At 41.3% G+C, this 21,505-nt stretch overlaps 4 protein-coding genes across 9 annotated transcripts in view; all 4 read right to left on the bottom strand.

Annotated features, from left to right (window-relative positions):
* The window catches only part of gng12b (guanine nucleotide binding protein (G protein), gamma 12b), a 35,008-nt gene extending 34,628 nt beyond the window's left edge, over window positions 1–380 (bottom strand). Inside the window, exon 1 of the mRNA XM_080431528.1 lies at window positions 296–380. The gene's annotated coding sequence lies outside the window, so the exon portion shown is untranslated. The remainder of the gene's footprint in view (window positions 1–295) is intronic.
* A 994-nt stretch (window positions 381–1,374) lies between these two features.
* On the bottom strand, window positions 1,375–5,736 carry dr1 (down-regulator of transcription 1). 5 transcript variants are annotated; one of them, XR_013933260.1, is made up of 5 exons: window positions 5,679–5,736; window positions 4,653–4,894; window positions 3,121–3,311; window positions 1,794–2,793; window positions 1,375–1,763 (listed from the first exon to the last, which is right to left on the bottom strand). XR_013933260.1 is itself a non-coding variant. In XM_080430302.1 (4 exons), the coding sequence occupies exons 1-4, from the start codon at window positions 5,684–5,686 to the stop codon at window positions 2,647–2,649; spliced, it is 561 nt and encodes a 186-aa protein (XP_080286428.1). In that variant the 5' UTR covers window positions 5,687–5,736; the 3' UTR covers window positions 1,375–2,646. The 5 variants fall into 5 exon arrangements, 4 of the variants coding, with proteins under 4 accessions (XP_080286428.1, XP_080286427.1, XP_080286429.1 ...); XM_080430302.1 differs by having other exon boundaries at window positions 1,375–2,793; window positions 3,121–3,284; XM_080430301.1 differs by having other exon boundaries at window positions 1,375–2,793.
* A 1,027-nt stretch (window positions 5,737–6,763) lies between these two features.
* Window positions 6,764–9,937, bottom strand: LOC308087826 (retinol dehydrogenase 8). Its single transcript, XM_080432018.1, has 6 exons — window positions 9,805–9,937; window positions 9,309–9,470; window positions 8,701–8,880; window positions 8,525–8,618; window positions 7,819–8,002; window positions 6,764–7,591 (listed from the first exon to the last, which is right to left on the bottom strand). Exons 1-6 carry the CDS (start codon window positions 9,899–9,901, stop codon window positions 7,346–7,348), a joined length of 963 nt encoding a protein of 320 aa, XP_080288144.1. The 5' UTR covers window positions 9,902–9,937; the 3' UTR covers window positions 6,764–7,345.
* A 658-nt stretch (window positions 9,938–10,595) lies between these two features.
* Window positions 10,596–20,125, bottom strand: LOC308087435 (gelsolin-like). Of its 2 annotated transcripts, XR_013933334.1 has the most exons (18): window positions 19,971–20,125; window positions 18,465–18,649; window positions 18,138–18,292; window positions 16,470–16,631; window positions 16,211–16,360; window positions 15,957–16,046; window positions 15,694–15,826; window positions 15,395–15,483; window positions 15,056–15,271; window positions 14,835–14,968; window positions 13,999–14,089; window positions 13,507–13,677; window positions 12,645–12,819; window positions 12,440–12,555; window positions 12,230–12,307; window positions 12,047–12,107; window positions 11,392–11,748; window positions 10,596–11,097 (listed from the first exon to the last, which is right to left on the bottom strand). XR_013933334.1 is itself a non-coding variant. In XM_080431281.1 (17 exons), the coding sequence occupies exons 2-17, from the start codon at window positions 18,643–18,645 to the stop codon at window positions 11,588–11,590; spliced, it is 2,163 nt and encodes a 720-aa protein (XP_080287407.1). In that variant the 5' UTR covers window positions 18,646–18,649; window positions 19,971–20,125; the 3' UTR covers window positions 10,596–11,587. The 2 variants fall into 2 exon arrangements, 1 of the variants encoding a protein (XP_080287407.1); XM_080431281.1 differs by having other exon boundaries at window positions 10,596–11,748.
* Window positions 20,126–21,505: the final 1,380 nt, after the last annotated feature.

The raw sequence follows: 21,505 nt of genomic DNA on the forward strand, positions 1-21,505 counted from the left end.
ATAGGAACCAAATTGACCCTTATCTGTCTGTAACTCTGAGAGTGTACAAATGGAACCAATTGGACCCTAACGGGTCCATTTGGTTCCATTTGTACACTCTCAGAGTTAAATGAACACTAATGATGATGATACAGTGTAGATTGGGACCCCCAAGAAATGAAAATGGTTGAGGCCCTGGCATATCTTTTCAAATGGGGGTCCGTGGGTGGGCTAATATATGTGTGTGTCAATTGGGGGGTCCTTGACACGAAAAAAGGTTGAAAACCACTGATGTAAAATGTCTAATTCAACTCACCTGTCCGTTTGAGATAATCCAGTAGAGACGTAACGTTTCTGACGAGAGGCTGTCAACGAACGCGTTTGGAAAACCGCTCTCAAAATGATTGGGCTACGACTTAATAGCTTACAAAGGGTTTGTAACAATAACAAAGTAAGTTGAGTTCAGTCCTCCTGGGCTGGCTGCTGTTCAGCTCCGCTGCATTTGGTGAGCAACTGAACTGAAGACGTGTGGGCAGCCTTTCACTGACTCTCATCTATTCGAAAGGAGGCGAATGCGTTTCATTTGGTAAGATAGAGGGTACGAGGGCGCCCCCTGTCGGTTTGACAAACCAGAATCCACATAACCTTTCACCAGTGGTGGAAAAAGAACTTCAGCTTCAAGCTGCCTGACGACGTGAAAGAGGAATTGCTGTGCCTTATTTCAGGCTCCATGACAAACCATTATTCACATTTGAATGGTAGATACTGTGTAATAAATTGCATAATGTCTATGAACATAATGGATTCTGACAACAATGCTAGTAGGGATGATGAGTTGGATCTTTTTGCTGTCTGGCAACCACAGACAGCAAGAAGTGGGTGAAATTCGTTTTTGTGCAGGGGTTAGAAAGGTATTGGGGGCCCAGGGAGAGCAATGAGATAAAGAAAACAAACAGTAAAGAGAAACATGTCTATACTCTGTATGTTTGTATGTCCCTCAGCATAGACTGTCTATTTTGTGATGGATGCCCTTGTAAAGGAGAGACAATATAGGTTTGTTTTGGTCAGTCAAGAATATTATGATCAAGTAATAGTATGTACATTATAATCCGTGCATTTAGGAGGGTTATTAACCCCTTTCATCCAGATGTCCCTATAAAAAGAGAGACGACAAAACTAGTAAATAAAACGGGACTGGGAGCTAACAAAGAAATGCATCAGGATGTATTTTCAATACTATATAAATGCTGTAATCTTTTACATAAAGCAGCTGCTTCTGTAAAGTTGGCAAGAGTAGGACATGAACCAACATGAAACACATAAAATGTTCCTTCCCTTTGTTCAATCTGCATAACAGGTGAGATTCAATTATGAAAACAAAAGTAAAGATGTGTCTCTATAAAACATGTTTCCTTTATTGCTTAAAGAATACAACTTTGTAATCAAATGAATGTGTATCAATTACAACTAGGTTATCCATGTTTATATTAAGGATTTACCACACAGTCGCATTGCAAATGTTTGATAATACACCAGAGGTGGGCAAAAGAACAAATACAGCCCAGATATCAAAGCATTTTACAAAGTGAAAGTTAACATCCTTAACATTGTGTACATTTGCTTGGATGCACTCTGCAGCCAAGCATCACATAGCACCTACACCTCAGAAAATCACTACTCAGGGGGTGTTATGCCTGATTCATACTTCGTCACACAACGGCGTCGCGTGACGACAATAGCCGACCTACAAGCTCACAACGGGTCTATTTGAGATGCGGTGTGAGCTTGTAGGTCTGCTATTTTTGCCGTGCGACGGAGCATACATTAGGCACTAGTCTGTCCTCTGTCTTTGGTTCTACGAGTCAAAAATAGCCTGATTCTGTAAGGTGTAGCTAGCTAATTAACAATACTGTGGTGGAAAGTAGGAAAAGAAAATGCATCACAGACTGTGCGACAGTGCGACTGAACTAAAATAAAACAAAATGTCCTTTCCATTTTAACAAAAATTCAAATACATATTCACAACCCCTCCAAAGAATCCTCTGGTAAAGAAATATATCAGGAGGGGGGTTAAAGAAACCTTTTTCTTTTTAATTACAGACAAAAAAGGACCACAAGAAAGTTGTAATCAATTGCTCTAAAAAAAAATCCTAGAGCTGTTCTCCTCACCAAAAGTAATCTAGCAAAACGGATAACAAACTTAAGCTAAAGAAGCAGTACCCGAAGAATTGAACACTTGCTGCATTATAGCCAAAATTCACTGACATATCCTGACCTGCTCACCATCATTCTTCAGTGTACCCATAACTCATCTCTAAATCTACAAATCACTCACAACATAAACAATTCCAAGACAAAATTGAACATAACCAACTGGAAAAAGGAAAAGATGAGATGAATCAAAAACTTCATAACAGCATCTTGAATCCAATAATTCATGTGTTCAGGTACTGCTTTCCAAATAACACGTCAAGGCTAGTTGGGAATTCCCCTCAACTTTGATGACACTGTCCATGCCTGAAAGTGCATGTTTGATGCTGGACTGATGTACAACAGGTGTCCAAACAGATTTCTCATCTCTCCGCCAACAGCTGTAGCAGGAGAAGTGACGAAAACTGCCAGAGGAAGGGGATTTGGCCAGGTTTTAAAACGGTGTCTGTCCTGGGGTCACATGTCATCGTCTTCATCTTCATCCTGGGAGGAACCGGCTTGCTGGGCAGCACTGGCTGATGCTGCAGCCATTTGTGCTTGCTGGGCAGCCTGTTGCATCTGCAGCCACTCCTGCTGAGCGAGCTCCGCTTGCTGCTGCCGTGCCTGTCATGATAAAAAACACATTCATGCCATAAAAAACAGGGCCATTGAGATGCACTAGGGCTGGGCAATTAACCGAAAATATACAAAAACAGAGAAAATAGCTGATCTACTCTGCAGGCTCACAGTAGCTCTGCTACTTTCACTGTATATATTTCTTAGTCGTTCATTAATCGTAACTGAGGAATCTTTAAAAAAATTATCGTGATATTGACTTCAAATCGTATTGCCCATGCTAAATTACACACAATCAAATTAGAACTAATAATTGCAAACCCAAAACGATGATATGCTCATTCATTTATATCTTACTTAATTCTAAGACCGCACCTTGGCAAATAACTCCTGCTGTTGTCGAAGCAGCTCTTCCTCTGGAATGCCAAGATTCTCTAGGCGAGAGCTCGCCTTCCTCCTCTTCAGCGCAACGGTTTTACACTCTGCCAGGACATCTTTCACCTCTGTGATGTACGACGCGAAACCGAGGCTCTCCAGCGCTACAACGAGAAGGAGACACACAGAAACTGAAAAACCACCATCAATCACATTAGGAAACTGGCAAGTGTTGCATGGCTTCACACAGTAAAATCCCCACTGTCAATGTATCCATTTGTAACTGTGAGTGTACAGAATGATGTAACCAAATGGACCTGTGTACTAGTGTGTAGTGCAGGGTTCTTCAACACGGGGTCCGGGACCCCTAGGGGGTCCTCAGAGTTACTACAGGGGGGCCGAAAAATCTTTGTGTGATAGGATTTATTTTTTATTTTTTTACATTAAGCACTTCAACCCTAAAATCCCTATTCTGAGGGTAACATTAGCCAAAAATAGCAGATCTACAAGCACACAACGCCTCTGAGGCGTTGTGAGCTTGTAGATCGGCTATTTTCGGCAAAGAGGTTTGATGTAGAAGGAAAAAAGAGCGAGGGGAGGCAGTACAGAGCCAACAATCAAGATGACTAAGTATTGAGGGTTTAAGAAAAAACATTAGTTCACACAACACTGATGAAATCTATGAAAAGGTTTCATCTGCAACACAACTGTATACAATATGTAGAGGGGGCCCCTGCTTCATCTCTCTCTCTCTCAGCTAGGGGGTCCTTGGCCTGGAAAGGTTGAAGACCCCTGGGGTAGTGTACACGCTCGCAGTTAAATGAACACTGTGTGACTGACAGAAGTCACACCCCCCTGAAATTGTCAACTGCAGTACGGGGGCATGTGCCTACCTGGATGTGACTCCCCTGTCACACAATACAGTGTTTTAGTGTTTTTCATGGGTTTATTCTATTCATTCGGCTTCATTGTAATTTATTTATTTGGCCGTGGCGTATACTGCTGTGTTTTTGTTATAAATGATTGATTGATTGAATACTTTAACAAGCTGCAAACAGTACAGCAAGTACAATTGTGCAAGCAATGCTAAAAAGGATAACACAAAAAGACTTGGTGGCTTGTTACTGTTGAGGTCCTAAAATTTTGATTTTAAGCCTCAGGGATTCCCACTCGGAGTGGTATCTGGTAGTCTGCATGTATGTTTGTTTCATGTCCATTTTAAGCATGGATCTTGTGCAACATACCTGCCTCTTGGCCAGTGTGTATACTTGCAAAAGAGACTTTGTACCAAAGTCTTTACTGGTTAAATGAAGGTTATACTATATAGTACACAGCGGTTCTCAAAGTGGTTTCCAGGGAGGGACTCTCAGGGTTCCTTGAGGGAGTCTGTAACTCTGACAGAATACAAATGGGACCAAATGGACCATAACGGGTCCATTTGTATACCGTCAGTCAGAGTTAAGGGGAGACCTTGAAATGTAAAAGTTTGAGAACCACTGATATGATAGGAGAAGCGAACACAAGGGACTGACCATTGATGACATGCTCGGGAGATATGGTCTTCTTCTCCGACTTGTTGCATATCTCGTTGGCCTCTGACGAGATGAGGTGGATGAACTCTGTGCAGCAGTTCACCACCAGCTCCCTGGCATCGTTGGCAACCCGCACGTTGGGGAGGGTCTCCTTGATCATCTTGTTGATGGCTGCCCTGGGGATGGTCAGGTCGTCATCGTTCCCAGAGGAAGAAGCCATCGTGGTGGGGGTGCTCGTAGGGCTGTCACGATTACAAAAGCCAGGTTGGCGATTAATTGTCAAACAAATTATTACAATTAACGATATAATTGTGTTTTTTTGGCATTGAACATTGGAACATATGAATCCAAATGTAATTTCTCTTTTCCTTTTAGGCTTTGTAATCAAACATTTCACATGGCAGATATATGACAGATAACTTAAATATACAAAGAAATTACATATTTAATATTTTTATACATATTTCCCCCCCATTTAAATAGCGGAAATAGCTGATCTGCAAGCTTACAACGCCTTAAAAAAAGCAGAAATACCAGATCTACAAGCTTACAACAAGTCACATAGTGACACGTTGTAGGCTTTGCTAATTTTGCTTTCTCTTTGACGATTATGACGATAATGCAAAAAACTATTGCGGTTATCTCAAATAATTGCGATTAGACGATTATGGAACAATTGTGACAGGCCTAGGTGGTGTTGACAAAAACGACAGCAATTGGTGTAAAAAAAAAAAAACTAAAAAAAGATGCTCACAGCTGACTGCGAGGGTCCTCGGTGTTCGCGTTATCTAGACACAGATATGAAAACTACAGCAGTCTGACTGACAGTGCTCTAGTCTAGTTGAAGTTAGCTCAGATGCTGGACAACATGGCTATGGGCTAAACAATGATGAACGCTCCCCTAAGTCTTGTTGGATCCACCATTTGAGACGCCGACCGCAACAGATCGCTGCCAGAATACTGTGGATTTGTTCTGTCAACCGCGGACCCAAAGGAACCGACCGTATCACCCCGAACCTCACTTACTAATTCATCTCTAATGTTGTTCCATTGTGGCCAACATTAGCCGAAATCTGTCCCGGATGCAACGTCAGACTAAAGGCGGATATACTTCTGGGGGGTCTTGACTAATTTGCTTCACGGGTGATACCGCCATCTAGTGGCCATTCGCTGAATATTCAAATAGGGCTCCAGCGCTAGTCTACAATTCTACCAGTTTATACTTCCAGTGGTTCCCAAACTGGGGGTCGGGATCCCCAGGGGGGTCCCCAAAAGATTTTGGGGGTCCCCAGATGATTAGCTTAATGTGCAACATTGTTTTCTCACTCAACAGTAAACAAGCCAACATACAGTATAAGTGTATACAGGGTACCTGCACATTTCTAAAGTGACAATTTAAGGACTTTTAAGACCTTTTTAATACCAAATTGGACAAACTGTCAAATATGACATAAAAAAGAGGCAAACATTGTGAAAATAGCCGATCTACAAGCTCACAACGCCTCATAGAGCGAGGCGTTGGGAGCTTGTAGTTCGGCTATTTTCACGATATTTATTTGTGGAACCGAGTCTAACTAAATGTAATGCCTACATATTTAATGCCTGTAGTAGTGCCTACAATTCCAAGTGCTTGTCCCCAGTTCAAATATGATTATTTTGGGGGGTCGCGGCCTGAAAAGTTTGGGAACCCTTGTTATAATACAATACAAAATATATCTTTTGTGAATCGATATATTATTATATTCGGATTATATAATAATATTATTATTATTATATAATAATAAACTACTGTATCAAACAAAATGCTAAAATTGCTCAAAGTATTGTACAACGCATTGCCCTGGCTGGCAGCAATGACTAAATACACAAAGACTGAATCTATTTTGTAAGCTTGTATTTGTAATTTGTTGTTCTATGCACCTGTGTTCCTTTGTATGTTTGTCTACTTCACTTATACAGTAAGGAGACAGCTGAATCCCAGATTAAGATATTTGTAATCAGTGTCAGTGAACCTGTTGCATAACAACTAATCAAACCTGTTTTGTCTGCTTTACAACAATGTTAAACTTTATAGCAGCCAGTTATAATGCCTGGAATACATGAGCCGTAGACACCATTGAATTTGTATTTATTTACAAAAAATATATGCTTACCTCTTCTGATGTAGGCCAACTGACCTCATCAATGCCCTTCACAGTTTTAATTACATTTCATAATGGTGTTATGTGAGCTTTGGTGGCTTAGAGAATGAGGATACTTAGGTGGCCAGATTAATATACTGTATGGCTTAAAAGCTTCAGGAAGGTCTTGAAGAGTTTAAATATATATAGATACAGTATGTCATTCCATGAAAATCTATTCAGCACTTCATACTAAGTAAAGAATACATCAATTGTGTCCCCTTTTAGTTGTTGGGGTATTTCCCAAGTACATTTGCACATACTGTACCATATCCCCTGCATTTACCCAACCTAACTATTAGGAGCACTGTGTATGCCATTAATAATAAACTCTTGGGGGTAATATATAAAACAATTCTGAGAGCTCAGACTAAAATTATCAATAAAATAATCAAACATCACAAAATAGTCTAAAGTCAAACTACACAGAGAAAAAGTAGCAGACGACATTAAACAAAATCCCAAATTTAACCCAAGATGACTGGTGCAATATTAGAGGATAATAGGCTGGCTCTAATTGTTCTTGTCCTTATCCTTATCCAATGTGAAGCTCTTGCGACTTCTACTCCGGCGCAGCAGTTTGAGAAAGTTCAGACTAGCATTGAAGACCTTGTCATGTTCGAACACCATCTTGTAGAAGGCATCGATAGGGAGATCACCGTCGGGGTCAGCATATTTCAGGGTGGTCATGGGAGTGTACAGCCTGTTCGTCTGGTGACGGAATGGTGGGTCGGCCATGGTGATGATCTTGTGGGTATGCTATGGGAAACAAAACACAATCTATAGATTAACTGCCTCAACAATAATACATTGACCATATTGCTCTTAAGTCATATTAGGGGGTGGCGAATATGGTCAATTAGATCAATAAGGCTTAAATATGGTCAATTAGCCTATATTACAACACTGATTTGTTTTACTAAGTAGTAAACATGTCAAAATTGGAACAATTGTCCATGGCATTATTAAAGATGAGCCGAGCTTACCTCTGCGACATCTTCAGGTGTCTGTCCAAGGGTCTCAAAGATCTGTTTGTAGTTCTTCAAGTAGATGTTAGTGAACATGTTAGCAGTCACTTTGTCAGCTTTGCTGAGATCAGCCTTCAAACCATCCTCATACACCTTGTGCTCAAACTCTGTTATCACAGGCCCTGGCTCAATGAGGCTAATACTGAGGAAGCAAAAGGAAGTGAAGTACAGCATGGGTGTGTGTGATCACATCACTTAACTCAAGAAATGTGTTTTGGTGTCTAGGTTCGAAAAATTATAGAAAGTAGTTCAATTGACTGTAAAGGTGGTACATTTTGATTTTAGAAAAATAATGATCTGCTCTCGTATTGATGAAACCAGCCTGAAGGACATTTATTTTGCATGATATTCTGTTGCAAGAATAAAGCTTGCACTAAATATTCATAGATGTGTTTGTTGTTCCCATTATCCATCATGACATGAAATGATGGTGGAATATTGCAGTCAATAGTGTGCAGATGTCGGTGACGTTGACAACTGGGCCACAGGTGTTGGTTTGCATGCATGTAATCAGCCTTTAAGGGAAGCTCACTCCAAGAGGAATTATTCGTCATTTACTAATCCTCCTGGTCTCATGAGGCCAATTTAAGCCACAATGTACGAACAACACTAAAATGAAAGCAGCATGTTTTGTCCGTGTGTGTTCACCTGAAGCAGCACTTACTTGAGATTAAACCTCAGGGCTTGTACTGCCAAGCTTTCACAGAAGCCCTCCACCGCAAATTTGGAAGCAGCATAGACGTCGTTGAACAAGATCCCTGAAAAACAACAGAACTGTGTGTTAAAGTACTTGGTTCCATATTACCACAAATGGATTTTCTCACGCATTTCGTTCCTCACCCTGGATGCCCATGACACTGCTGATGACAACGATATGGCCTTTTTTCCTCTTCTTCATATCGGGGAGGACTTCCTTGAGCAAACGCACCAGGCCAAAGAAGTTGGTGTCCATGACAGCCTTCATCTCATCTATAGACTGACACTCGATGGGCCCAATCAAACCCGTCCCAGCGTTACTGACTGTGAGAGGAATTCAGTATGGTAAAGAATGGTGAGGCCAATGTAACAGCTCATTCATTTAAAGTTAACCCTGTTACAGTCTACATGGTAGGTTGGAAAGAAATGTAGCCTACTCAAGAGTCCATATCAGGATACTGGCAAAATAGAGGAATAATTCAGTCATTCTTTCAATAAAATTCACTTTTGTATATATTACCAAATCACAACTGTCTCAACGAACTTTACACACTGTATAGAGCAGAGACACAATGTTTCCACCGTAAGCCATTAAGGATTTGGTGACAGAGGCAAGGAAACTCTCCCCTTTAACGGATAGAAACCTCGAGCAGAACCAGGCTGAGAGCTACCATCTGCTTTGACCATGTTGGGGGAAAAGGTTTACCGTGGGTTTTCATTTTGAACTAGATAGTTGTGAACTTGTGACTTACTAAGGATGTCCACTCGACGCTCAGGCAGACTGTCCACACAGGCTTTAATGGATTGCTCATCACACACATCCAGTTGTTTGACTTTTAGGGTCCTTCCCAAAGTACGACTTGCTTCTTCGACAAGTTGCTGTCCTTTAGACAGAGTCCTCATGGTGGCATACACTATGAAACACAGCATGCATCAATTTAACAAACCTCCAATCTGTTGTCCTACCTATGATATGCATGTGCTGGAAAGGGACACACAGATCACACGGCTACCACTGGACAAATCAGTTTAGTCAGATACTACCACAATTTATCATTAACTTAAGCCAAGCCTATATAGGCCCTACTTCTAACAGTAAAACAATTGTCGATCTATAAACTCACAAACGCGTTGTGAGATTGTATTTATACTATTGTTGGTCAAAAAAAATAAGATTAATAAAATATTAATTTATTATAATATAAATAATACTTTTATTTAAATTGCATTCTTTACTTCAATCCTTACCCATGAACCTCTTCTTCTCATCCTTTGCAATGCGGACAGCCAGGGCTAACCCAATGCCAGAGGAACAGCCTGTGATGAGCACTACCTTCTGGTTCATAATGACTGAATGAGTGTTTCTCTCAGCTCCAGCAGATAAGACTGAAACATAAGCAAGTAGAAGTGCTTTAACAGCTCTGTTCTTTAATCCGCAAGCGTGCAACTCAGCACAACTGGCTATATGCCCTAAGTGCATATAGCTATAGGCACATTATCATCAAGCATGGCTGACACATGGCTCTGACTCACCGAGGGTTTAGGCTATATGAGATAAATGATTATCTGTGCAATGATTGACGAGATTTGAGATATATCCCCTCAGTGGAGACACAAACATACATGTCCACAACAGAAATCAAGATCACAGATGATAGAAACCATATGAAAGGGAGGATGGCTGGCCGGATTTGGAATAGGAAGCAATTAACCATGAATTCTTACCTCTGCTCTGAGTTTGAGATTATTAGAAAATATTAAAATCAGAAAGGAATATAGCAAGAACAGAGCAAATACTGACTGTGCAGAAGTTAGAAGACCACAAGGGCTTATGAAAGAATCCCTAAAATTACACAATCACAGACACTATTACAAATAAGAATAGATTCAAATCTGTTTGACATGCAGTACATACATACAGTACATACGTACATACATACATACATACATACATACATACATACATACATACATACATACATACATACATACATACATACATACATACATACATACAACTAGAAAAAATGCAATGTGACTTTTTTTATTTTTAAAAGGAGGTTTTATTAAAACAGTAAAAATGGGAAACCCTGCAACAAAGTTTGAGTCCACACAGTCCAATTTGGAAAGGTGGCAGTGTCCTCCACAACATTTTCTTTGTGCCAGACAGAGCTTAATGCATCAAAACTGACCAATGCTTACAAAGTTTCCAAGACATCATAAGGTGACATTCTAACTATGGTAAATAGTGCATAGTTCTTAGCTACCATATACTGTAACAGTCTATCGCTGACATCAATTTATCATAGACCACTGTGAAATCAAGAAAATAACATTTCAAATCAAATATTTATTCACGAACGACAAGGTGCCACACTAGCCTTCATTTAAAGGTTAGAAAACATGATGTTTAGGTCAGACAGTGGGATCTTCATTAGACATAATCTTAATATGTGCTGTATGTAGTATGTCTGATGACGTTCCGCTGTGAATACAAGGATTTAATGGAAAGTGTAGCACCATGTCATTCATGGACGTTCTCTTTTCTGCAATGTTGCGCACAGATCTTTCTACAAATATAAAATCTAATATTTGTAAAATTAATTCAAGCAGCAAATTGGTCCAAAACCTTCTATATAAATATGACAGGATATTCTATTTTGTTATATGGCGAGGTCGAACTTTAAGGGAAAAGATTTTCAACCTAAATCCCCATTGTTTTGATGTGAGGAGATACCAAATATAGTGTGGCAAAAAAATACTGTCCTCTGTGAATTTCTTCTTGACATATGAGGTTGTGAAACAATGATGTAAGACACGTCATTTCAGGCGTACATTCTGTATGCTCGATGATGTGAAACAATGGGATTTAGGTTGAAAATGGTCAAAGTTTACCTTCTAAGATTATAAGAACTGTGTGCTTACTGTGATACAGTAACTTGCAGATGCGTTTGCATTGTGTGTTTCTGGGGGTTTTCTTTAAGCCAAGCATCAGCAGGTAGGCAGAGTGTGGGTGTGCATTTGACTGTGTTTAGAAGTTGGCCCGGATGCGCTCCAATGGGTCTGTGTCCCACATCTTGGAGTCCCAAGCCTGGAACCAGCCAGTGAAAGTGGGTGGCTCTGCCCCCTGCTTAGTTGTCGTGATGGGAGTACCACGACGACCGGAGGGGTCAGAATCCACATAGTCTTTAGCTGTTAAAAAAAGAAAGAAGCATAGTTGAGTACAGGCATCTTTTGGTAGTCACAGTAATGGTTGTGATGGGAATACCACAACGACTGTAATGCGTTTATACGTGTAATGTATGTATGTATGTATGTATGTATGTATGTATGTATGTATGTATGTATGTATGTATGTATGTATGTATGTATGTATGAATGTATGAATGTATGAATGTATGAATGTATGAATGTATGAATGTGATAAACAAATCCTGGGACCCCTGACACCAGAGGCCCCTCATAATAAATATTGCTGTGTTTATCCTACCAATTTTGCCTGCTCCAGTTCTCTCCACCTTGTTGGCTTCGTTGCCGATCCAGAGGAAGATCTGTTGTGGCAGGAGACAGAGGAAGATACAACCACATGAGATTTAGGGATAAGGAAACAATAAAAGATCTCGGGAGAGCGTGGACCACTTCCTGAATAATGATGGCATGCCAAGGAGCTTACCTGATCCCAGGTGTCCACAATCATAACATCATCGGTTGCCAGATCCATCTGCGTGAAATCCCCAGGCACCTCTTCTGCCTGACAAAAAATGTAATACATTATACTGTCTGATTTCAAATGCTGCCTCACAGCACTTGCAAAACAAAGCTGCCAAATAGTCAATAACTCAATGACTTCAAATGGTTTGGAAAGTTATATACCGGTACTCACTATGAGTCTGCCAGTTTTGTTTGAACAGCCAAACAGTCGAGGTGGCTTCACCACCTTCTGCAGGCTCCTGGATGTCTGGTAATCCTTCTTCCCTCCCAGTGCTGACCAGAAAGCAGCTGGGGAGAGTGCAGTAGTACTGTATGAAACACAATTCTATCATACTATCATCACAGAGTAAAAGAAATTTCCTATTGACAGTATTCACCTGGCTCCTTTCCCTCAGCCACTGCAGTGACACTGCCTCCGAGCAGGCCGGTGACATACTTGGCCGCACTCGTCTCCTCGTCTGTGGCCCCGACTCCCTTCCACACGAATACAGAATCCAGTGACTTCAGCACAAACACATCGTTAGTGTTCAGAGAGGAAGCAGAGGGCTGCACCTAGATCAGTAAAAGGGAGAAAAGAGAGATAGATTCAGTTTAAATGGGCTTCAATGTACCATTTGCTGAATTTGAGAACATTATTGTTGCTTGACACTGATCATCCACCCATCAGTATAGTTTATATGCAATGTGATGGAATGGCCTTGCAGCTACATGTAGTTGTTATATTTGTGTGTTTTCATCTACAAGGCAATCCTAAATTGGACTAAATTGTCCAGTTATCTTTGAAGCCTCCATAACTTTGTAGTTAACAGTTACCAAACACAGTCCAGCAGCCAGTAACCTTTTAAAGTTCCCAGGGTTGTTTCCACATTAGGAGGTGCTGGTACCACTCAGGGAGTTCAAGACCCTGATTAGAGATGTTTTAAAGGAGGAGTGTTGACCATAGCCTGTTTTTTGTTTGTTTTTGTTTTTAAATAGATGTCTTGGAAGATGTTTTAATATAATGGGATAATATGTGTCAATGTAACAAAAAGTTAGACAAATGTTAAAAGCAGTTCTGCTGCCTTTCTTGTACAGGTCTCCCTAGACAAAGTGATGAGAGGCAATGGTCTTTTTTTCCAGTTAAATAAAGATTACACACTGATGGATAAAAGATGTTCTTCATGACAGCATGAGGTTAAATGGCAAGTTATAATAAGGAGTTTTAGATACAGTATGTTCAATGTAATACGTTGGGCTTACCTCAACAGCTCTTGTGGCTTTGGTGGAATTCTGGCGGATGTGGAAAAGTCGTGTGCCACCAGCCTGGCTCTGTCCCCCTTTTCTAGACGTCCCACCCAGGTAGATGATCAGAGGCTTCCCCTTGAACAGACTCACAAAGTGGGGTGGCTCTTGGCCGTGCGTGACACGTACCTTTGGGAACAAAAATGTGAAACAACCTCAACAAACCCATTTTACCTACAGTACACATACTAATAGAAGACAGGGTTGTTAGGAATAGCATCTCTAGATCAGTAGCTTTCAGATACTTTTGCACTGGAATCTGAATTCTGTCAAGTCAGGCCTTAATATTAAAAAACACAATGTTCCTCTGTTAAAGTTCATTGTCTTTCACCCATGTTTGGGTCCCACTTTTTTAATTAAGGAACACTGCACTTAGCTCCCATAGCTTGAATGGAAGTGATATTCACTAATAATAACCGTATATAGTGTTCTGTGCAATAAATGTCTTACCTGGACAGGTGATCCCCCCATGGAGTCGTCCAGTTTGACGGTGAGGAAGGCTGAGCCAGCCAGTTCATCCTGTGTGCACTTCACCCCTTGCCTAAGGACAGCAAAACCGCCACACTTTTGAAAATGTATGTCAGAAATGAAGAGGAATGTTGTAACTGATTCCTCATACTGTAACTGCATGACATGGGAACTGTACTGCCCTCAACCACAAAGCTCTGAAGAGGGTCAAGCGTAGAGCAGGGGTCTTCGGTCTCGTTTTTCAGAGAGATGAAGCAGGGACCCCCACAACTTTTTCATAGATTCCATTTAGCTTCATTATTTGACGATCATCAGTGTATTTTGGATTTATGTTAATGTGTATTTTCAGATATTTAACCACTTAAACAGTCAATACTTAATACTCTTGACATTTCACTCTTACTTAGTACTTAGTCTGCTCTTTTTCCCCTCTACACCAAACCTCTTTGCCAAAAATAGCCGATCTACAAGCTCACAGTTTGTAGATCTGCTATTTTTGGCAAAAAGTTCTCCTCATAATATGGATGCTAGGGTTCAAGTTGTTAATTTTAAAAAAAAACAAAAAAATTCTATCATACAAAGGCGATTTGACGGACCCCCTGGCCTGTAGTAACTCTGAGCCCCGTTGAAGACCCCTGGCCTAGAGCATCAGTGGATGTGAGCTTTTATCCATCTCTATATAAATAAAAACTATAATATATAGTATATTAATTACTCTTGTGTACTTGTATATGAGATGTAACGAGTAATCGTGATTCATTTGAAGTCCACAGCGGTTGCGATTTCACCGCTGTGTGGCCACATGAGGGAGCACTAACCAGGTGTAGATGATGTGCTGCTCTCGTCCGCGTACATTGTAGGTGTACAGCACCAGATAGCAGTCCCCTCCGTAGAACTGTCCGTAGCTGGATTGGTCCACAGAGACCTTCTCGCCCTCCTCCACGCGCCAAATCTACAGACACACACCATTGCCATGAATTACTAAGTATAATACACAGTGTGCTGACATCATCAAGTGTAATCCTACTACTTGACGCACCTGGACTTTTCCGGAGCCATCGTCCACCATGCCATGTTGGGCAGCCATGGTCTCATTGCTGTGCAGGGCGGAAGCATCAAAAGGGATCTGCTCCACCCGGGCAATGCGGCCCACGGTGTGGGGCCGCCTGGGGCCCGTGGTCTGGTCCTTGTCCATCCAGTTGCAGAAGAACTGCTTGAACAAGGTGGTCTCACTCCCTGCCGGCATCACTTGTATCTGTTCATGTCAGTAACAGATAAACGATTCATAGATGGACACTTTGATTTGCAAATGCTGTTTTTCCAGCACAGATTCCAGATGGAAGCAGATGGATCAGACTTCATCATTACAGAACCGTACCTGGGTGTGCTTGGGGTAACCTTTGTCTTTAATGAACTGCTCTGCAGCCTTGGCAGCAGCGCGGCGCTCTTCTGGATTTGCATCGGGTCCTGCAGATTACAGTAGGAGTGTGGTTCTTTGGTTAGAGACCTGTCACTTATGAAATGCTGATGCATGTATGAGTCATGTTCCTCTTTTTGTTGAATGAGAAGAAAGCCACAGTAATCAAGGGGCCAACAAACAAAAGAAAGTGGTCTGACTGGATTAATATGTTTGACTGATTTGGGAAAATTCCAATTATTCCATTAATAACCCAATACCTTTCCAGACAAAGATCTTCTTGTCTGAGCCATTATCCAAGATGTAGCATTCACTGAGGGAGAGCATTTCTTGTCTGAAAGGGTTGGTCTGAGCTACCACTGACATCTTCATGGAGCCAGCAGCATCAGAGATCTACAAAATACACATAAACATGTGTATCAGTCTTCTGGAGGCTAGTATACATTACTGAATTTACAAAGCAATTTACAATTTTTCATGTAAAACACAGTTTGTAATGCTTCTTACTTTACATTGTACTCACCTGGTAGAGAGTTCCCTTTTTCTGGTTGGCCGTCTCTGCGGATTCATCATCAGGGCTTTTTGATGGGATTTCAGGCTTTGGTCCAAGAGCCTATAAATAAAACACACACAAACAAATGAGTGACCCTTAAACACAGTCAAATCCGTAGTTTGACTGGGTAAGAGCTCACCGACATCCTGACATGACTCAGACAAACGCTTGGTGTTGTCGCAACACCAGCTATTCTGCTCTGCACAACGGAAAAGTTGACTCACGTTCAGGACATCCTCTGGTTCACTTCCCTCGTCGACCATACGCATCTTGGCGCGGCCTTTCCGCTCGTTGTCCCGAATATCGATGGCCACTTGCAAAGCCTTCACGCGTTCAAAGTGGTTACTTTCACTGCCACACCAATTGTAGATGTCCTGTAATTTGAGAGACACGGTGCACAGGGAGGATGAGATTAACATCATGGCGGTATTGTTTTTAGTCGATGTGTTGGTGTCTATAGTCACTCGTCCCACCTGAACTCACCTTTCCCAAGTCAACGATGAAGCAGTCTCCTTTGTTGAAGCTGGCCCAGGACATGTCCACCTCTGTAGCCCTGATGACTCTGCGGCCCTTGACATGCAGCAGGCGTTTGACATTCATGTCGTTGGTCACCACATGCTGGAAGCCCGAAGCCACTCCACCTTGCTGTGACACAAGTCAAATAAATGTTTTGGCTTTTATGCCTTTATTGACAGGACAGTAAGCTGACAGGAAATGGGGAGAGAGAGATGGGGAGTGACATGCAGCAAAGGCTGTCGGGATCGGGACTCGAACTTGCGACACGCTGTCAGGCTACACTGAACCTAGGTGCCTGGACCGCTACGCTGCTACGCCAGCGCCAGCGGTCCTTCTTTCTGAAGGCCAACTGCCACCGTGGGTTCCCACCGAAGATTTCTGATTTGTTTTTGTTTTGGAAATGTTCTAAATTTCAATACAGCAATGCATTGATATTAAACACATTAAATGTACTTTAGGTCATTTCTACTTTTGAATTCTTGAATATTTACTTTGTCCACCACTGCGATTATGGTTCGCTGGCATCACTGCCTCTATTTTTCCACAGGCTTGGTTCAGTTTGGCAGATTTGCTGCCATTTAGTGTTGGAATAAGACAGTCATGAGTTTTCCTCAGCCTGTTTTCCATTTCAAACTCTCCATGGAAATCCCTTCAGTGGAAGCCCTGTGAGAGCAACCAGCTATTACTCTGGAATGTTCTAGAGATAGCGCTATGAGCATTTTATTCACTGTATAAACTGTATGTTTTCAGACTGGTACAATAAACAAACTGTATTGTTTGTTTATTGTTGTAATAGTGTTTCATGCTGCTCTATTGCACAGCTCAATCTTGGAAAAGAACATTTCAATATCAATGAGTATTTTACCTAGTTAAATAAAGGATAATGATTAAAAAAATGTCCTGCACTTGTGCCAAATACAACCACATCAATATTTATTAATTGAACAAAATGCAACCTTTTCATTTACATCAACCAGATTTAGGATCTATTATTATTAAAGGTTAAGCTTATCGAGACAATTCCGGTCTCAGAGTTGAACCGTATGGACATGGGTAAGTACTGTACTGTGCCATGATTGAGATTTTGTGCCTCATTCGTCGTCTTGTCTAGATTTGGTCATTCTATGTGTATTATGTTCCTGCAGGTATAGTTTTCTTTGTTCTAGGCTCCTGTCTGCCTCAGCTGTGTCTCATTTGTAATCCCCCATGTGTATATCACTCTTGTTCCCCAGTTAGTCCTTGTTGGATCAGTGCTCTGTGTTACAGTACATGTTGTCTTTGTTTTCTGTGTGTCACCTGCATTAAAACATCCGGTACGGTACTGGGTTTTTGATCACTACCTGCCTCACTGTCCTGCACTTAGGTCCTCACCACACCAGCACGTGACACACTGGAGAGGATTCATAACTGTGTATTATGCTTTGTCCCGATAGTAACAGCAGGAACCTCAGTGTCCCCGTCAGAATAACATTGACAGTCCTGCATTATAGTATTAGAAAGTATAATCTTTCTGAATCTGTATTGATAAGAAAATGATGTAGCGATGTAGGTGTTTGCTGTGCAAACGGTACAACAATGTTACACCACATGTCTACACCAAATCTTGTGAGCTTGTAGATTGGTTAAGTCAGATACCTTGTACTTCACTCCAGACTTGAAGTAGCCCAAAAATGTGAGTGACTCATGTTGTTGAACATCGTGGAATTGTACTGGTCCTCCGCCCAGGAAGTCATCAAGCTGGGTGGCAAAGATGGCAGCCGCGCCTTTCTCATCCTGGGAACTCTCTGCTCCTATGGTATAAGTGACAGTTCATTGAAAACTACTTGTAAGAATATAACAGGAAACATGTATGTTCATCGCGGGGTCCATGCATGTAATCCACTTGGAGGGACATGCATTATTTTAAGAGTTAATTAGACAAAGTCTCATCATCTGAATCAAATCGCCAAATTGTTCTCTTACCCAGCCACATGTGAATGTTGTACGAGAAACCCGCGCTGGTGTATAGCAAGATATAGGCATCGCCGGTGTAGAAGTCTCCATGAAGCTCTTTAGGAAGAGGCTTCAAATCCATCTTCTCCACCCGCCACACCTGCAGGCCGGGCTCCTTCCCTGCCACCTCAAACTCTTTGTGATGCACCATCGCGCTGATGGGCAAAGAAGAAGAAGATTCACACTGAACCATGTCATTACACAAACTTTACACATGTTAATATACAGTACAAAATTGTGTTTTCACTTTCACTTTAATTTATGAATTATAAAAATCATGTAAGGACAGAAAAACTGCCACTATCACCAACCACTTAAACCCCATATGAGTCCTACAGGCCGATCTACAAGCTTACAATGCTGTTTTAAGCTTGTAGATGTGTTATTTATTCGAAGGTTTTCCCTGGAATACAGATGCTGGGATTTAAGTAGATAAAATACAAGTCTCAAAGGTTTCCTCTTTTTTGCACTCTCCCACTTGGATTCCTTTCAAAAGCTGAACTTTATGTTGCATAACATATAAATAGTGTACAGCTCTCCAAGTTAGGCTTTTAATGTCTTTTGTGTGCAATGTCCTCAGTAGGCCTGGGACGATATGAAAATGTAATGTCATGATTATCCTGGCCAAAATTATTTGGATTCACATCATTATCCCGATAATCATAAAAAATATGCTTAGACTCCTAAAATGGCAATATAACCCATAATCCTCAGTGTGCATGCATGGAATTGTTTGCTCAAGACATGTATGCTATGTTATGAGCCTTATTGGTAGGCTATGTATGTGTAGTGTGCTGCAAAAAAGTTATGAAATGGTGCATGAAACTAGTAACCTAAACCTATTGTATAATTCTATCAAAGGTGTCAATTATGATGTTCCCTCTCAACATCCCAAGATTTCTAAAAAATACTTTTTAGATGCAGTTTTGAATTTGCAATTCTCTATCCTCCAAAATGCCATTTAAAACTGCAAATGTGCAAATGCATAATAGTCTGTAGTTCTACAACCTGGTTTGATATTATTACCATTACATCATAATTTGTGCTGTAGGGTGGAGAAAGGTCACAGTGTGTCATTAGAGACAGCATCATGTAAATGATGGTAGGACGCATATTGTCTTGAGAAGTTTCATCGAATGATCGACTATATCATTTTAAGACCCATTTCTCCAACGACTCTATTGCATAAGCCAGAGCTTATTAAGTTGACTTAATTTCATCCAATAACCAGTTTCTGCGGGTTGGAGGAGGCTATGAGTAACACGCAAAGAATTCAAGGGTGTGAAGATACAGCCTAGACCTGCAGCGACATGCTGGAGAAGTAGAGAATAGGCTCAGTGTGTCACTGGAAGACACAGTGTCCATCATTTCATGATTGTCAAAATGAGCTAAAATAAATCACATCTATACTTTCTGACACTCATTCTACAACTATTTAGTGTGCACCGAAACAGTGTTAATTCGGCTATTTCCTACCTGCAGCCAGATGATTAAAACAAGTAATCAGAAGCTGGTAGAGTGGACAGACAGGTAGTTCCAGTTCCAGATGTCCGCAAACTCGTGTGCGAATACAAACCAAATCTGTTTTATAGCCTGGAAGGCTGGAAAAACGGCATCATTATGCTGGCAGAGAGGCGTGTCTAGCCGCATCCCATCCACAATGTGTGGGATGGGTCATCATGGGTGTGTTGCTGAAGACGCCCTTAAACCAAACCAAACACGCATGCACACGCGCGCGTTCGCAGACTTCGCACGCGCGCGCAAGCCCAGTCAACCCACACACACACACACACACACACACACACACACACACACACACAGAGCTTGGTTAGTTACATAAAGAAAAGGAGAAGAGCATAATAATATATCTACATTATACAGTAGACTATGTTGAATGTCTTGTAATAGGCCTATTTTTTTTCTGTGTTGACAGAAATTACTTAATGAGATGGTGAGAAATAGAAAAAATAAAAAATAAAAAATAAAGAATGAAAATAAAATAAAAACGTTTTTCTGTCTGTGCCTTCTTGGGATCAAGGTGCATAGTGCTGAAGCAATGTGAAGGTTCATCACAGGGTTGTGCGTGACTGCTTGTGCCTGATTTATACTTCCCTATTATAAAAAATATAGTAGCCTAGTAAATAACTGATCTACAAGCTCACAACATGTTAAATCGCAACGTGTTGTGAGCTTTAGGTCTGCTATTTTTGACTGGTGACACCATCATACAATGGAGGTGGAGCATGAAATAAACATAATGTAGATGGCTGCATGATTTGAATGACCTGCTGGCTGTTAAGCTTGAGACAGAATCTATATAGCACACAGCACAATGTCAATTTAAATCTGGATGGTGCGCAACACGTACTGAGTTGAATTAAGTCTCATGATTCTGTGTGCAGTACTAGTGTGCCAGAAAGCTGTCAACAGGTTGGGTATTTGGCCTCTCAGATTAGGGCCAGGTCCTTCACTCTCCCTACAACCACACAGCTGAATCAGCACATTCTACCTCATTGTTTGCTATGCACACAGCAGCACACAATCCTTGTTGAAGCCATCTGCACACACACTTTCATTCATCCACCTATCTCCCTCTGTCACACACACACACACACACACACACACACACACACACACACACACACACACACACACACACACACACACACACGCACACGCACACACACACACACACACACACACACACACACACACACACACACACACACACACACACACACACACGCACGCACGCACGCACGCACGCACGCACACACACACACACAGTCTACACACAATTCTCTCCAGCCCCAATAGTTTGCATAACATGAAGTCTGCCAACTACTATGTTCTCACTTGATTGGGCACATAACTTTGGTGCTGGTGGTTTTGCACAACTGGAGTTGCTGGTTATTGTAATTCTGAGGGTTTCTAAAATGAACAGGACTAACACCATTCACAGACCAGGCTTCAACAAATGTTGTGTATTTGTAGTATGTACTCTGAATGTA

This window comes from Gymnoscopelus braueri (genome assembly GCF_963280865.1).
Source record: "Gymnoscopelus braueri genome assembly, chromosome: 6".
Classification (NCBI taxonomy): Eukaryota; Metazoa; Chordata; class Actinopteri; order Myctophiformes; family Myctophidae; genus Gymnoscopelus; species Gymnoscopelus braueri.

Coding starts and splice junctions, on each gene's coding strand:
- LOC308087435 (XM_080431281.1), bottom strand. CDS start 18,645: ATGGTGCATCACAAAGAGTTTGAGGTGGCAGGGAAGGAGCCCGGCCTG. Junction 15,827..15,956: donor AAAAGGGAACTCTCTACCAG/GTGAGTACAATG, acceptor TGTATTTTGTAG/ATCTCTGATGCTGCTGGCTC. Junction 12,108..12,229: donor TTGTGGACACCTGGGATCAG/GTAAGCTCCTTG, acceptor CTGCCACAACAG/ATCTTCCTCTGGATCGGCAA.
- dr1 (XM_080430301.1), bottom strand. Junction 3,312..4,652: donor TCCCGAGCATGTCATCAATG/GTCAGTCCCTTG, acceptor GTGGTTTTTCAG/TTTCTGTGTGTCTCCTTCTC. Junction 2,794..3,120: donor AGCAGGAGTTATTTGCCAAG/GTGCGGTCTTAG, acceptor TTATCATGACAG/GCACGGCAGCAGCAAGCGGA.
- LOC308087826 (XM_080432018.1), bottom strand. CDS start 9,901: ATGAACCAGAAGGTAGTGCTCATCACAGGCTGTTCCTCTGGCATTGGG. Junction 8,003..8,524: donor GCCCTGAGGTTTAATCTCAA/GTAAGTGCTGCT, acceptor TTGCTTCCTCAG/TATTAGCCTCATTGAGCCAG. Junction 7,592..7,818: donor CACCTGAAGATGTCGCAGAG/GTAAGCTCGGCT, acceptor TGTTTCCCATAG/CATACCCACAAGATCATCAC.